The sequence below is a fragment of the Salmo salar genome, chromosome ssa10, assembly GCF_905237065.1.
Source record: "Salmo salar chromosome ssa10, Ssal_v3.1, whole genome shotgun sequence".
Lineage (NCBI taxonomy): Eukaryota > Metazoa > Chordata > Actinopteri > Salmoniformes > Salmonidae > Salmo > Salmo salar.
This window is the reverse complement of record NC_059451.1, coordinates 72958364-72971096: the sequence shown is the minus strand read 5'-3', so window position 1 is coordinate 72971096 and position 12733 is coordinate 72958364. Positions and strand designations below refer to the sequence as shown.

The 12733-nt window shown below is 46.7% G+C and overlaps 1 protein-coding gene across 11 annotated transcripts in view; it reads right to left on the bottom strand.

Moving 5' to 3' along the window:
• myo9ab (myosin IXAb) overlaps positions 1-12733 on the bottom strand; it is a 236284-nt gene that overhangs the window by 169121 nt on the left and 54430 nt on the right. For 9 of the 11 annotated variants that reach the window (XM_014123945.2, XM_014123948.2, XM_014123947.2 and 6 more), the window contains exons 1-2: positions 9283-10211; positions 721-1729 (exon numbers count right to left, since the gene is read on the bottom strand). In XM_014123945.2, the coding sequence (XP_013979420.1) occupies positions 721-1729; positions 9283-9308 (1035 nt within the window). In that variant the 5' untranslated portion in view covers positions 9309-10211. Of the gene's footprint in view, positions 1-720; positions 1730-8753; positions 10212-12733 lie in introns of those variants that run through there. The other 2 variants (XM_014123952.2, XM_014123951.2) reach the window with 2 other exon arrangements.

Sequence of the window (12733 nt, the reverse complement as noted above, 5' to 3'; positions counted from 1 at the left end):
ATATTTTATTTTTTTTATAAATAGGTCGCAGCTTCACCAATCTGTCTTCCAACACCTCGGTCCACACGGTGCGTGTTGTTGTTGCTTTCCTCTTCGCCATCATTGTTTTGGTCTTGCTGAGTGCTCATTGGCTATTGGCAGTAGTCCTTGCCCAACCGCGTCGTAGCACTGCTCATACTACAAGATGCACGACCTACATTTCTGAAATGTCCTAAAATGTAAAAAAATTTATAAAAAAATTCATAAAATAATAATAAAATATTTAAAAAATTGGGACATCCGACAGGGGTCTGGAGAACTGAACAGCCATTATCGGTGAGTCTCAACGTACTGATCCTAACCCAAGTTCATAGGATTTCACCCCGATCATGAAAATTCATCTGGGACGGCCAAAAACATGTGTGGCGAACTCATGAAGTGTATACCTGGCATTAATTCAAGTCTCAAGGAAGAGGATATCACTACATGAGGCCAAGGATGGGATAAAGAAGGATGAGACAGTAAGACATGAGAATTTAGGCTGAAGTCGCGACCACTAGTTTATCCTCATTTGATATGTAGCCCCTCTACCTGTCTTTCTAGCACCACCCAGTCAGCAGCCATATTTCGCAAAACATCGATCACATTCGCACTTGTGTACGTAGAGTTGGAGCCTCTCCCACACACACACACACAATATTAAAACCCCACAACCAGTCAACAAACCAATCAAGTCCTTACCTCTAACACAGGCCCCGCCCCCAGGATGATCTGCTCCACCCCGCTGGCAAATCCCTTCTGGCTGAGGGCGGTCAGGTGATGAATCAGGAAGTTGGTGCTCTGGGTCTTCCCCGAGCCGCTCTCGCCGGATATGACGATGCACTGGTTCCTCCGTCGCTGCAGCATGGCGTGGTAGGCCACGTCCGCCACCGCGTAGATGTGCGGCTCCAGCTTGCCCAGCGCGTGGTTGTCATACATCTTGACATACTTGGGGTTATAAATGGGTAGGAACTGGAAAGGGTTAATGACGATGAGGATGGAGCCTACGTAGGTGTAGATCTTCTCCTGACGGAAGCGCGCGCGCAGGCTCTCCAGCAGGGCGCGCTCCGTCAGCTCGGGGAGAGCGCACAGGTCGGAAGGGTGCTCGCCCCCTGCGGGCTGGGGCAGGAAACCCCGTTCCACCATGCGGCGGCGCTCCTCGGTCACAAGCAGCCACATCTGGAGACTCCCCCCATAATGGATGGAGCCGTCCAGGTTCTTCTCGCGGAGCAGGAAGCGGTAGTCCTCGCCACTGCCCAGGCCGCAGCGGTTCTCCAGGGCGTTGCGGGGCCACAGCATCATCCGCTGGACGGGGCAGTCGCTGGGGTTGAGGATCCACTCCTCCCCGCCGAACTCCTTCACCTCAGCTAACACGTAGCATTTGGTGCCATCCAGGCTCAGGCGCTCCAGCAAGCGCTCGATGGCCTCGGCAGCCGTGGTGCTCTTGCGGGCGCCCACGGGGCAGTAGATGGTTCCCTCGGCCAGGGCGCCCGGGTAGACGCGCAGGGTGAACTCCTGGTCCTCCAGGCGCCGCCGCATGCTGCCGCTAGCCGTGTTAGCCGCCACATTGGCGTTAGCGTTGGTGCTAGCATAGCCGCAGCCGGCATCTTGAAGGCTCATACTGGAGCAGCAGGTCCCATCAGCGCTGGCTGCCGCTGCTGCTGCTGGGAGTTCTTCTCTGGGCCCGGGGGACTGACTCAGGACATTCCAGCTGAGAAGAGAAGAAAAAAAAATATAAATATATATAGGAAAGAAGAGAGAAAAGTTAGAGGCAGGATTGATACAGTACAGATGAACAACATGAGGGGAGAGGTTACAGATAGTACATTTTATGTGTCACAGGCTTTTTGTGTGTCATATTCAAAATAACTGGTATCTTGTTCTAGAGAAAGTCACAAAACAGACAGCAAAACCATGTAACGCCAGATAAAAAAATGTAAAAAGTACGAGTGTTACAAATTTCTAAGCCACTGGGCCTGGTTTATCTGAGCCACGGACCGTGTGTGTGCTAATCCCAGTGTCCGTGTGCCAAGATTAACAGCTGCCAGCGTCCACACAGAAGTGTCTCTAATGAGAACACAATGGCTTAATTCACCACTTCCCTGTTGATACTGGATAGACCGAGTGCTCTCCACGGGCCACCATTCACCAGAGAACACTGTACAGTACAGAGACTAAGCTACGCTTAGCGACTAGCATGTCAAAAGAAAATATTCTAACTCCACAGCTAAGGCGACAGAGACCGACGTCAAAAACAATCGCTGACAGACGGTCATTTACGTATCCGTTTATTTAACCAGGTGAGTCCTATCGAGACATCTCTCATCAATGGAGCCAACATTTAGGAAAAATACTATGCAAGACTTGTGGCGAATTGTTCGCTTAAATTAAATACTGAGAGACGAAGAATTTAGACCGAGGGCGTTAGTTTTGATCAGATTCGCTTTATCTTCATCACATGGTTGATTAGCTGAGGGCATTTCCACGTTAAAGGATCCATGAGCATGTCGAATTAGGTGTCAAACGAAAGCGAACAGTCTATATGTTTTTTAAATTAAGGCATATATAAAATGTTCAACCATTTTCCATCCTAAAAATTAGGAACAAGCAAAGACTTTGATTTCTAGTCAAACAGATGGAAAAGGGGTTTAGACACCATCTTACCAAGAAAAGTCTTAAGGTATTAGAAATACATCTAAAACGCAATAATGTTGAAGACCCCTACCAACTAATATCAACACATATTTAGTTCTGCATTCTGTAAGAAACATTGCCTTGTATATCCCGTTACCAAAGCCACACTTATCTTTTCTCTCCCTCACGAGGAGGGAGGATAATTCACGTTCATAGAAGTAACAAGTAAAGGTAGACCTAGCAATTAGGCAGTGTTTTTACTGAAATCAATTTTATTTATGAATTATGAAGTGATTAAAACTCAGAATTCGGATCCCTTGCCATGCAAACAAGAAATTGAAAGGACAGGCACCGGACTACCAGAACAAACGCAAAGGTTAATGGCTTCACAACATTAGGCCTCAAAGCAACAACTACGAAGCAGTACAGTGTGTTTCCAGGAACTACCATTTCTATTTACAGGTGTAGGTTTTCACTCAGCTTAGAGAAATGAGCGTGTCATTTGTACATGGAAATACCCTCAGGGGAGAGAGAGATCTGATCTGCTTTTCTTTAGATTGAGCCTCAAAAGTAGAGTGGATGTCATAACCACTAAGCCCCTCTCCGCATTAGCTCATCTCTTTCTACAGTATGTATTCTCGCAGCCTCTTTTGTCTCTCTTGATTTTAGCCTCCCCTTCCCACTCTTTTCTTGCTCTTCAATTGCCTTGTTTGCTCCTGCAGTTGGCAGCAGGCCAGCTGCTCTCTCAGGTGCCTGTCCGTCTGACTGTCTGTCTGTCCGTCTCATCTGAACTGTGCAGCTGTGTCTCCATTGTCTGGAGCGATCTGCGTCTGCAGCATCGCGGGTCGCCTCTCTTATCACACAGACAGGAGGAGAGAGCGAAAGTGAGCGGGAGATTAACAGAGACAACATGAGAGAGGGGGATATACAGGGAGGAGGGTAGAATGAGGGAGTTTCAGAGGAGAGAAATGGAAAGTGATAGAATAATAGAGAGAGACATGACAGGGATGCGGCTTGAGCCCCACCCTCTTCAACATATTGTGTATGTCAACAAACAGTCTGCAGCACCCTGCCTCACCCTACTAGAATCTGAAGTCAAGTGTCTAATGTTTGCTGATGATCTGGTGCTTCTGTCACCAACCAAGGAGGGCAAACAGCAGCACCTAGATATTCTGCACAGATTCTGCCAGACCTGGGCCCTGACAGTAAATCTCTAAATCTCTAATGGTGTTCCAAAAAAGGTCCTGTCACCAGGACCACAAACACACATTCCATCTAGACACTGCTGCCCTAAAGCACACAAAAAAACAATACATACCTTGGCCTAAACATCAGCGGCACAGGTAACTTCCACAAAGCTGTGAACGATCTGAGAGACAAGGCAAGAAGGGCATTCTATGCCATCAAAAGGAACATACTAATTAGGATCTGGCTAAAAATACTTGAATCAGTTATAGAACCCATTGCCCTTTATGGTTGTGAGGTCTGGGGTCCGCTCACCAACCAAGAATTCACAAAAGAAAAAATGGGACAAACAGAAAATTGAGACTCTGCATGCAGAATTCTGCAAAAATATCCTCTGTGTACAACGTAAAACACCAAATAATGCATGCAGAGCAGAATTAGGCCGATACCCGCTAATTAACAAAATCCAGAAAAGAGACAGTAAATTCTACAACCACTTAAAAGGAAGCGATTCCAAAACCTTCCTTAACAAAGCCATCACCTACAGAAAGATGCACCTGGAGAAGAGTCCCCTAAGCAAGCTGGTCCTGGGGCTCTGTTCAAACACAAACAGACCCCACAGAGCCTCAGGACAGCAACACAATTAGACCTAACCAAATCATGAGAAAACAAAAATAATTACTTGACACATTGGAAAGAATTCACAAAAAAACAGAGCAAACTAGAATGTTATTTGGCCCTAAACAGAGAGTACACAGTGGCAGAATACCTGACCACCGTGACTGACCCAAACTTAAGGAAAGATTTGACTATGCACAGACTCAGTGAGCATAGCCTTGCTATTGAGAAAGGCCGCCGTAGGCAGACCTGGCTCTCAAGAGAAGAGAGGCTATGTGCACACTGCCCACAAAATGAGGTGGAAAGTGAGCTGCACTTCCTAACGTCCTGCCAAATGTATGACCATATTAGAGACAAATATTTCCCTCAGATTACACAGATGCACAAATAATTTGAAAACAAACTCAATTTTGATAAACTCCCATATCTACTGGGTGAAATATGACCTGTTGCCACAAGAAAAGGGCAACCAGTGAAGAACAAACACCATTGGAAATACAGCCCATATTTATGTTTATGTATTTTACTTTTTGTACTTTAACCATTTGCACATCGTTACAACACTGTATATGTACATAATATGACATTTGAAATGTCTTTATTCTTTTGGAACTTCTGTGAGTGTAATGTTTACTGTTCATTTTTATTGTTTATTATCTACTTCACTTGCTTTGGAAATGTTAACATGCGTTTCCCATGCCAATAAAGCCCCTAGAATTGAATTGAAAGAGAGTGAAGAGATGTAAAGACCACTTCAGCACAGCATCATAAAAACATAGTCCTTCTGCTTGCCTCAGGGACCTGTTGCACACTGCAGTCTCCCAAGAGAGACAACAAGGAGAAAGAGAGGCCCCCCAGAGAGACACACTGACAGCCTGCTGATGACCAACGTTCCCACCATTCTGTTGTTTGTTCATTTAAACAAATGTCTGGTTTGCCTTCGCTCAGCGCTCCTCGAGCTACGTCACGACGCCCATCTACTGTGCAGTAACATGGGAGGCCCTGTCAATAGCCTCCATCAACCCTGCTCAGTGAGTCATTACTGGGGCTAAGTGAGTTCTGAGTGTTGCCAACACGTCCAGCTGTCTAGGAGAACCCCACATTGGGGATAGAGATTTGTCAATGAGGATGGATGACAGGGAGTAGTAAAGGGGGAGAGAGAGCGAGTGAGCGAGCATGCAGCTGGTTACTGATAAACAACTGGGGTATACCACTCATATCTCTGTCCTCGTCTAAGCATAGTATTCACATTATTCAGGCATACGTCACAATTACTCTGAAGTTATTTTATTTTTTTACCCCTTTTTCTCCCCAATTTCGTGGTATCCAATTGGTAGTTACAGTCTTGTCTCATCGCTGCATCTCCCGTACGGACTCGGGAGAGGTGAAGGTCGAGAGCCGTGTGTCCTCCGAAACACAACCAAGCCGCATTGCTTCTTGACACAATGCCCACTTAACCTGGAAGCCAGCCGCACCAATGTGTCAGAGGAAACACCGTACACCTGGCCTGGTGTCAGCGTGCACTGCGCCCGGCCCACCTCGGGAGTCGCTAGTGCGCGACGGGACAAGGACATCCCTACCAGCCAAACCCTTCCCTAACGACTCTGGGCCAATTGTGCGCCGCCCCATTGGTCTCCCGGTCGCTGCTGCGACTGCGATGCAGTGCCTTAAACCACTGCGCCACTCAGGAGGCTACTCTAAAGTTGTAAATGCTAGCTTGGACGAGTAGTGTAGTTAGGTGAGCATATAGCCTCATGCAAAATGTGATGAGATTGTGCAGTAACAAAAAAAGCCCAAGCCTGAGCCTGAAGAGAGACAAGGGGTCTCGGAGAGAAAAATAAAAGAAATAAAATACCCATGCAAAGTTAAATCCTGCAGCAAAGAAATAAAATTAAAAAGGAGAAAAATCTGTCAATTGAGCCACACTCCTAAACTTGGCTCCTGGGTGCACTAAAAGGAGATGACACTGACTCCAGCCAACCATAGCAACCTAGCTGCCCGCCCTCAGGGAGTGGGAGAACAGAAAATCACGGAACTCCATATATGACAGTAAACCACACCACTCTAGCCTGGAGACTGGAGAGAGGTTGGCCTGACCTTTCCTGGCTACAGGAGCCACAGCATGGGTGGAAATAGAGACAGTCAGTCCGACGCTGGGGAGTGAATAGACCCGGATACGATAAGACTGGGAGGCTGGTGGGCCTTGATAAAACAGGCAGCAGTCACCAGAGCCAACAGAAAGATGTCTGGGCAGTAGGCAGGGTCGCGGTTGATGGATGGACCGAAAGGTCAGAGGTCAGGGTAAGGAGCTAAGGGGGCATACCAGCTCAGGCCCCGACAGGCTCCCAATGCAGATAACACGGTTGATAGCACCTAGCTCACCACTGCTTGGGATTTACTCCATTTACTGTCAGGCACCTCTGTGGCCAGCTCTGTGCAGTGGAGGTGAGGTCACTCCAGCCTGGAGTGCTGGTGCTGGACAGGTGGTGGTCCAACCCAAGCCTGAGGGACAGCGAAAGCTGCGCGGTGACAAAGACCTTGTCAAGGAGATTGAAGCTTCTACCCCCAAGCCATAAGACTGCTAAATAGTTAACCAATAGCTATATGCTCTGACCCTTTTTGCACTGACTCTTGACTCATCACATAATGTGCTGTTACTGTTTATTATCTATCCTGTTGCCTAGTCACTTTACCCCCTACCTACATGTACATATCTACCTCAATTACCTCGTACCCCTGCACATCGACTATGTACCAGTACACCGTGTATATAGCCACGTTATCATTACTCATTGTGTATTTATTACTCTTTTTGTTTTCTCTCTCTCTGCATTGATGGAAAGGACCATAAGTAAGCATGTCACTGTTAGTCTACACCTGTTGTTTACGAAGCATGTGACAAATAACATTCGATTTGATTCAGAGCCCAGCGCTCACAGTTCCTACGGAGCTCGAGCCGATTACAATGACCGCACTGCTAACCAATACAGGTAGGGGAGGAAGAGAACGAGGGGGATGCATGTTTGTTTTGTCTTGTTTTGTCACAGTTCAGTCAATGTAGCTGACAGCGTGGGCTAGATAACATAGAGATAACGTTGAGCCGAAGCTCTTATGTGGATGGGGGATCCCCATTGATGTGGCTGTAGGCATGAGGGCCATAAACCGAGAGACATAAAGAAAGCTCTTAATGAAAAAAGGAGCCCATTTATCTGACAACTGACAGGGTCAGTTCACCACTAGGTCACGGGGGGGGGGTTCTTAGCTGTTGCTCAGGTCCTGCTTTCACAAGGAACTGTGTGTGTGTGTGTGTGTGTGTGTGTGTGTGTGTGTGTGTGCGCGAGACAGAGACAGACCAACAGAAAGAGACAGACCGACAGAAAGAAATAGACAGAAAGAGAAAAAGAGACAGGAATCCCCAACCACACTAGGCTGTTACCAGAATGTCTGGCCAAAGAAAAAAACCAGATTTCAACTAACCACCAACTGAAATTCAGAGTCATCCTGCACTTCCGTCTCTCCTTCAGTAACATCAGCAAACAGCCCGTTCAGTTTGTGTTCTCACCCATACAACTTCTGCATGCCACAGCCTCACACATCAACCTTTTTTTAAAGAAAAAGGCAACTTTTGCATTTAGTGAAATACAGTAAGAGGTTGACATTTACATTTGCTTATTGAAATGTTTGATCAAAATCCCTGACCACAGAAGATCCCTTACACTTCAATAATCTTCATATACTTTCACGCACTCCTAAAAATAAAATGTGGTTTCTGATAACATGCAGACTGACATTGCCGAACAGATATCCTGTACTGTATTCTTCATCTAGTCTACTTGACACCAAAATGATGGATTTCCAACCCAAACCTTTTCAACTCTCCTTTCAAACCCATTTTCAAGCAGAGGTTGGAACCAAAATGATTTTCAAATCGTTTTGTTCCAAACAGAACCATCCTTTTTTTCATTCCACTATTCCGATCAGCAAAATAAAGTTCGGAACCGGTTCGAACCCCCAAAAAGTAACGGTTTATATTGTTCCTTTTTAAACCTTTTTTACATTTAGCTCGACATTAAATTACTTCACCAATTAGTGTGGATAGAGGAGTTTGCTATGGAGCGGGCAAGCGATAGTTGTTAACATGCATTGGACAGAGGAGTGTAGGGCACGAGATGCGACTGGAATTTTGTGAGAGAGAGTGAAGGAAGCTTTGCTTGAAGTGCTGGGCATCTTGTAGCTAGCTAGCTAACAAGCGCGTGTGTGCAGAGTGACACCAGAATGAAAATAAAAACACGTCTTACCTTTTTGTAGTTAATAAATCCAATGTGAAACGTGACAACTATAGTATCCTTAACTAGCATTGAAAAAGTGAATCCATTCTTCTCTAAATAAAAATCCCTCTCCCTAATTTCACGCACGCACAGGCAAAGAGTTTCGCTGTCAGGCAGACTGTCATAAGTGACAGAGTGAGGGCTTTGCATAGGCGCATTGTTGCATTTTTTTGCGAGTCCCCAAAAATATATCCCAGAACCCAAAAGAACGTTATTAACTGGTTGCCATGCCTTCAAAATAACGGTTCTGTTCCGGAACACTATAAATCACCTTCGTTCCCAGTTCTCATTCTGTTCCTCGAAAAATGACGTTCTTTTCCAGTTTTGTTCCCTGAACCGGTTCCAACCCCGGTTTTCAAAGAAGAACAAAGTCCTATAGCCCTTGCAAACTGCTACACTTGTCCCTTGAGTGAGGTCATACAGTACTTATCAAGATAAATCATCAAAATGATTTGGCCTTGTGATAGGCAGCAATAGACAAAGTTCCAGCTCCACTTACCCTTTGACCTGCAGGGTAACAGGCATGAGCCAACGAGAGGAACGTGAACCCTGCAGTTACAACCAACCACACAGCTCAACAAGACAAATCCTGCCGGAGTTCAACGGAAAATCGTCTCAGAGAGCAGTCTGACGTTGGTTGGGAATGAGAACGTACTAGAATACAGCAGTGATGATATTAGCCTCAGACATTGTCGGGAGTGTGTTGGGAGTTTACGGGAAGATGAAGTTCTGTTGTACAGTTTACGGAGGTCTTTAGAGGTAAAAAGGCCTTCAAAGACTTAGGCTTCCTGGGAATGTCCGATGAGGATGTGAGCAGGAGAGAAGTCCTGAATCCATCAGACTAGCACGGTTCACAGGAACTACAGCACACACACATCTTCCAGGAATTCCGTGCGTGGGGAAAGACTGCAGAGTCATTCAGAGTAGGAGAGTGTGTGTTTGAAGTATGTATGTAGAATGCGTGTCATCTCCAAAGGAAGGACAAAGTCAAAGATTCCGTAGCCAATCTTGCTTAGTTCAGAATGTCCGTAGTGACTAGAGATCCACAGAGGATGGTCAATGAAGTGACCTTGCATTGAATCTTGAAGAAACACTCCTTTGACGCAGCTCTCGACCAAGGAACTCAGACAATAACTCCAATTTTATCATGAGAGAAGTCAAAATCCTTAACCAACTCCAGTCCAATGTAGAATGACAAAAATCCAGAAACACAGATTGTGTACAAATGAGAGATTGCTTTAAAATAAAAGAGAACCTCACTGGTCAAAATCAGACCGCCATGAGGACATACTCATCTGCAAAACAGACACGCAGCCTTTTCCCCCACGTCCCTCCTTCACTGCTGCACTCCTTTTCTCTCCCTCTTTCTTTCTCTCCCTCTCTCTACCTCAGCCCTCTGTCCAGGGAATGACAGGGAAGTGAGCGTTTGTGTGTGGGGTTTGGCAGCAGAGCTGGAGGGAAAGGGGGAGGAGAGGAGAGGGGGAGGGGATGAGGGGGAGATCTGTTGTTTCCTGAAATCTGATCGCAGCCAGAGAGAGAGAGCGAGGGAGAAAGTGTGGTGTGACTAGGAGGAAAGTGGGAGAGAGAGAGAGAGGGGGGACATGGAGGAGAGATGTTATCAAAGAATGAGGGTGGGTAAGACAGGGGGAACGACGGAAACTGTGTGGCACGTGTGTGTGTGGCCGTCTGCTTGTGCTCTTGCAAGAGCAAAGAAATGTGCACATGTGTGTGTGTGTGTGTGTGTATGTGTGCACGCTCGTGTGTGTGTCTGCACACACGCACACTGAGCCCCAGCCCAGCCGGTCGATAGATCTGGGGAGTGAGTGTGTGACAAAGACATGGTGCAGAGCAACAGAGCAGCCTCCCTTCTGTGCTACTACAGTACCACACTCCCCAGGAGATATGACATCACCCTGGCCTAGCTTGGCCTCAGCCCTGGCTGTGCGGCTCACTGGCTGACACAGCTCCACTCCACAGTACCCCCCCCCCCCCCCTATCGACAGCATGATCCACCTCCACCCAAACAAACACTCACTCCCTCCCTCTCAACCACAAGACCCACACCACCACGCCTTAAAGATGAAATCCTTAATGGTGAAACTGCCACGTCTGACAACAACAAAAGTTACTGCAAACAGCGAACGCAGATTTTTTTCTCCCCTCTTGACATCATTGCCCGCGTGATAGAACAGCAGAATAGGTACTGCAATTGTTTTTAATCCACTGCTAGACACACCTCACTTCCGATTCGTCCACAAAACAAAAAACGACAACAAAAATGTGCTGGGGGCGGAGAGTGGCGCCGTTTCCCCTTATGGAAAGCCCACTGTGATGTATTGTATGGATTTAAGCCCCCTGCCCTCATCCTCCCAGTATCAGACACTGTCTCTCTTTCTAAGGCCCAACACAGAAGCGCTCTTTCCTTCTCGGACCTCCATCCCTCGCTCTCACTCTCGTGGTCTCATAGCAAACCGCAAGTCATTCTCTTTCTCCATCTCTAGACTTGGTTGTCTTTTCTTGTCCCGTCATCCCTTAGCTTTGTTTACTCTCAAGTCTAGTCCTCCCCCTACTTATAGTGGTGGAGAGAATACAGTAACTCCCAACATGGGTCATGTATACAGTCAGTTTAAATAGATTAGTTTAAATAGCCAGTTTGGCTCTCTGACGACCATAGCCAGAGGAAAAGTGAAATGACAGTAATGATTAAAGGGTCGTTCCGTTTGATTTCTATCACTTTTTGCCCTTTTGATTTGAACAAAACATTTTATACATATTTGCCCATGGTATAAGTGGTCAGAAAGTCACTTTTTGGAGCTGAATGCCAAGAATATTTAGGAGATCGCGGTGCTCCAAGTTGACCCATTTTTTTTTATGCCCACACCCTATTATAAAAGACATACACTACATGGCCAAAAGGATGTGGACACCTGTTCATCGAACATCTCATTCTAAAATCATGGGCGTTAATATGGAGTTTGTCCCCCTCTTTGCTGCTATACCCTCCAATCTTCTGGAAAGGCTTTCAACTAGATGCTGGAACATTTCTGCAGGGACTTGCTTCCATTCAGCCACTAGAGCATTAGTGATGTCGGGCACTGATGTTTGACAATTAGGCATGGCCCTCAGTCTGCGTTCCAATTCATCACAAAGGTGTTCGATGGGGTTGAGGTCATGGCTCTGTGCAGGCCAGCTCGACAAACCATTTTTGTATGGACCTCGCTTTGTGCATTGGGGCATTGTCATGCTGAAACAGGAAAGGGCCTTCCCCAAACAGTTGCCACAAAGTTGGAAGCACAGAATCATAGAGAATGCCATTGTATGCTGTAGCGTTAAGATTTCCCTTCACTGGAACTAAGGGGCCTAGCCCGGACCATGAAAAACAGCCTCAGACCATTATTCCTCCTCCACCAAACTTTACAGTTGGCACTATGCATTCGGGCAGGTAGCATTCTCCTGGCATCTGCCAAACCCAGATTAGTCCGTCAGACTGCCAGATGGTGAAGCGTGATTCATCACTCCAGAGAACGCATTTCTACTGCTCCAGAGTCCAATGGCGGCGCGCTTTACACCACTCCAGCTGACGCTTGGCATTGCGCATCGTGATTTTAGGCTTGCTGCGGCTGCTCGGCCACGGAAAACCATTTCGTGAAGATCCCGACTAACAGTTTTTGTGCTGACGTTGCTTCCAGAGGCAGTTTGGAACTCGGTCGTGAGTGTTGCAACCGAGGACAGATCATTTTTATGCGCTATACGCTTAACACGGCTGAGCCTAACACTTCGCGGCTGAGCCTAACACTTTGCGGCTGAGCCGTTATTGCTCTTAGATGTTTCCACTTCACAATAACAGCACTTACAGCTGACCAGGGCAGCTCTAGCAGGGCAGAAATTTGACTAACTGACTTGTTGGAAAGGTGGCATCCTATGACGGTGCCACGTTGAAAGTCACTGAG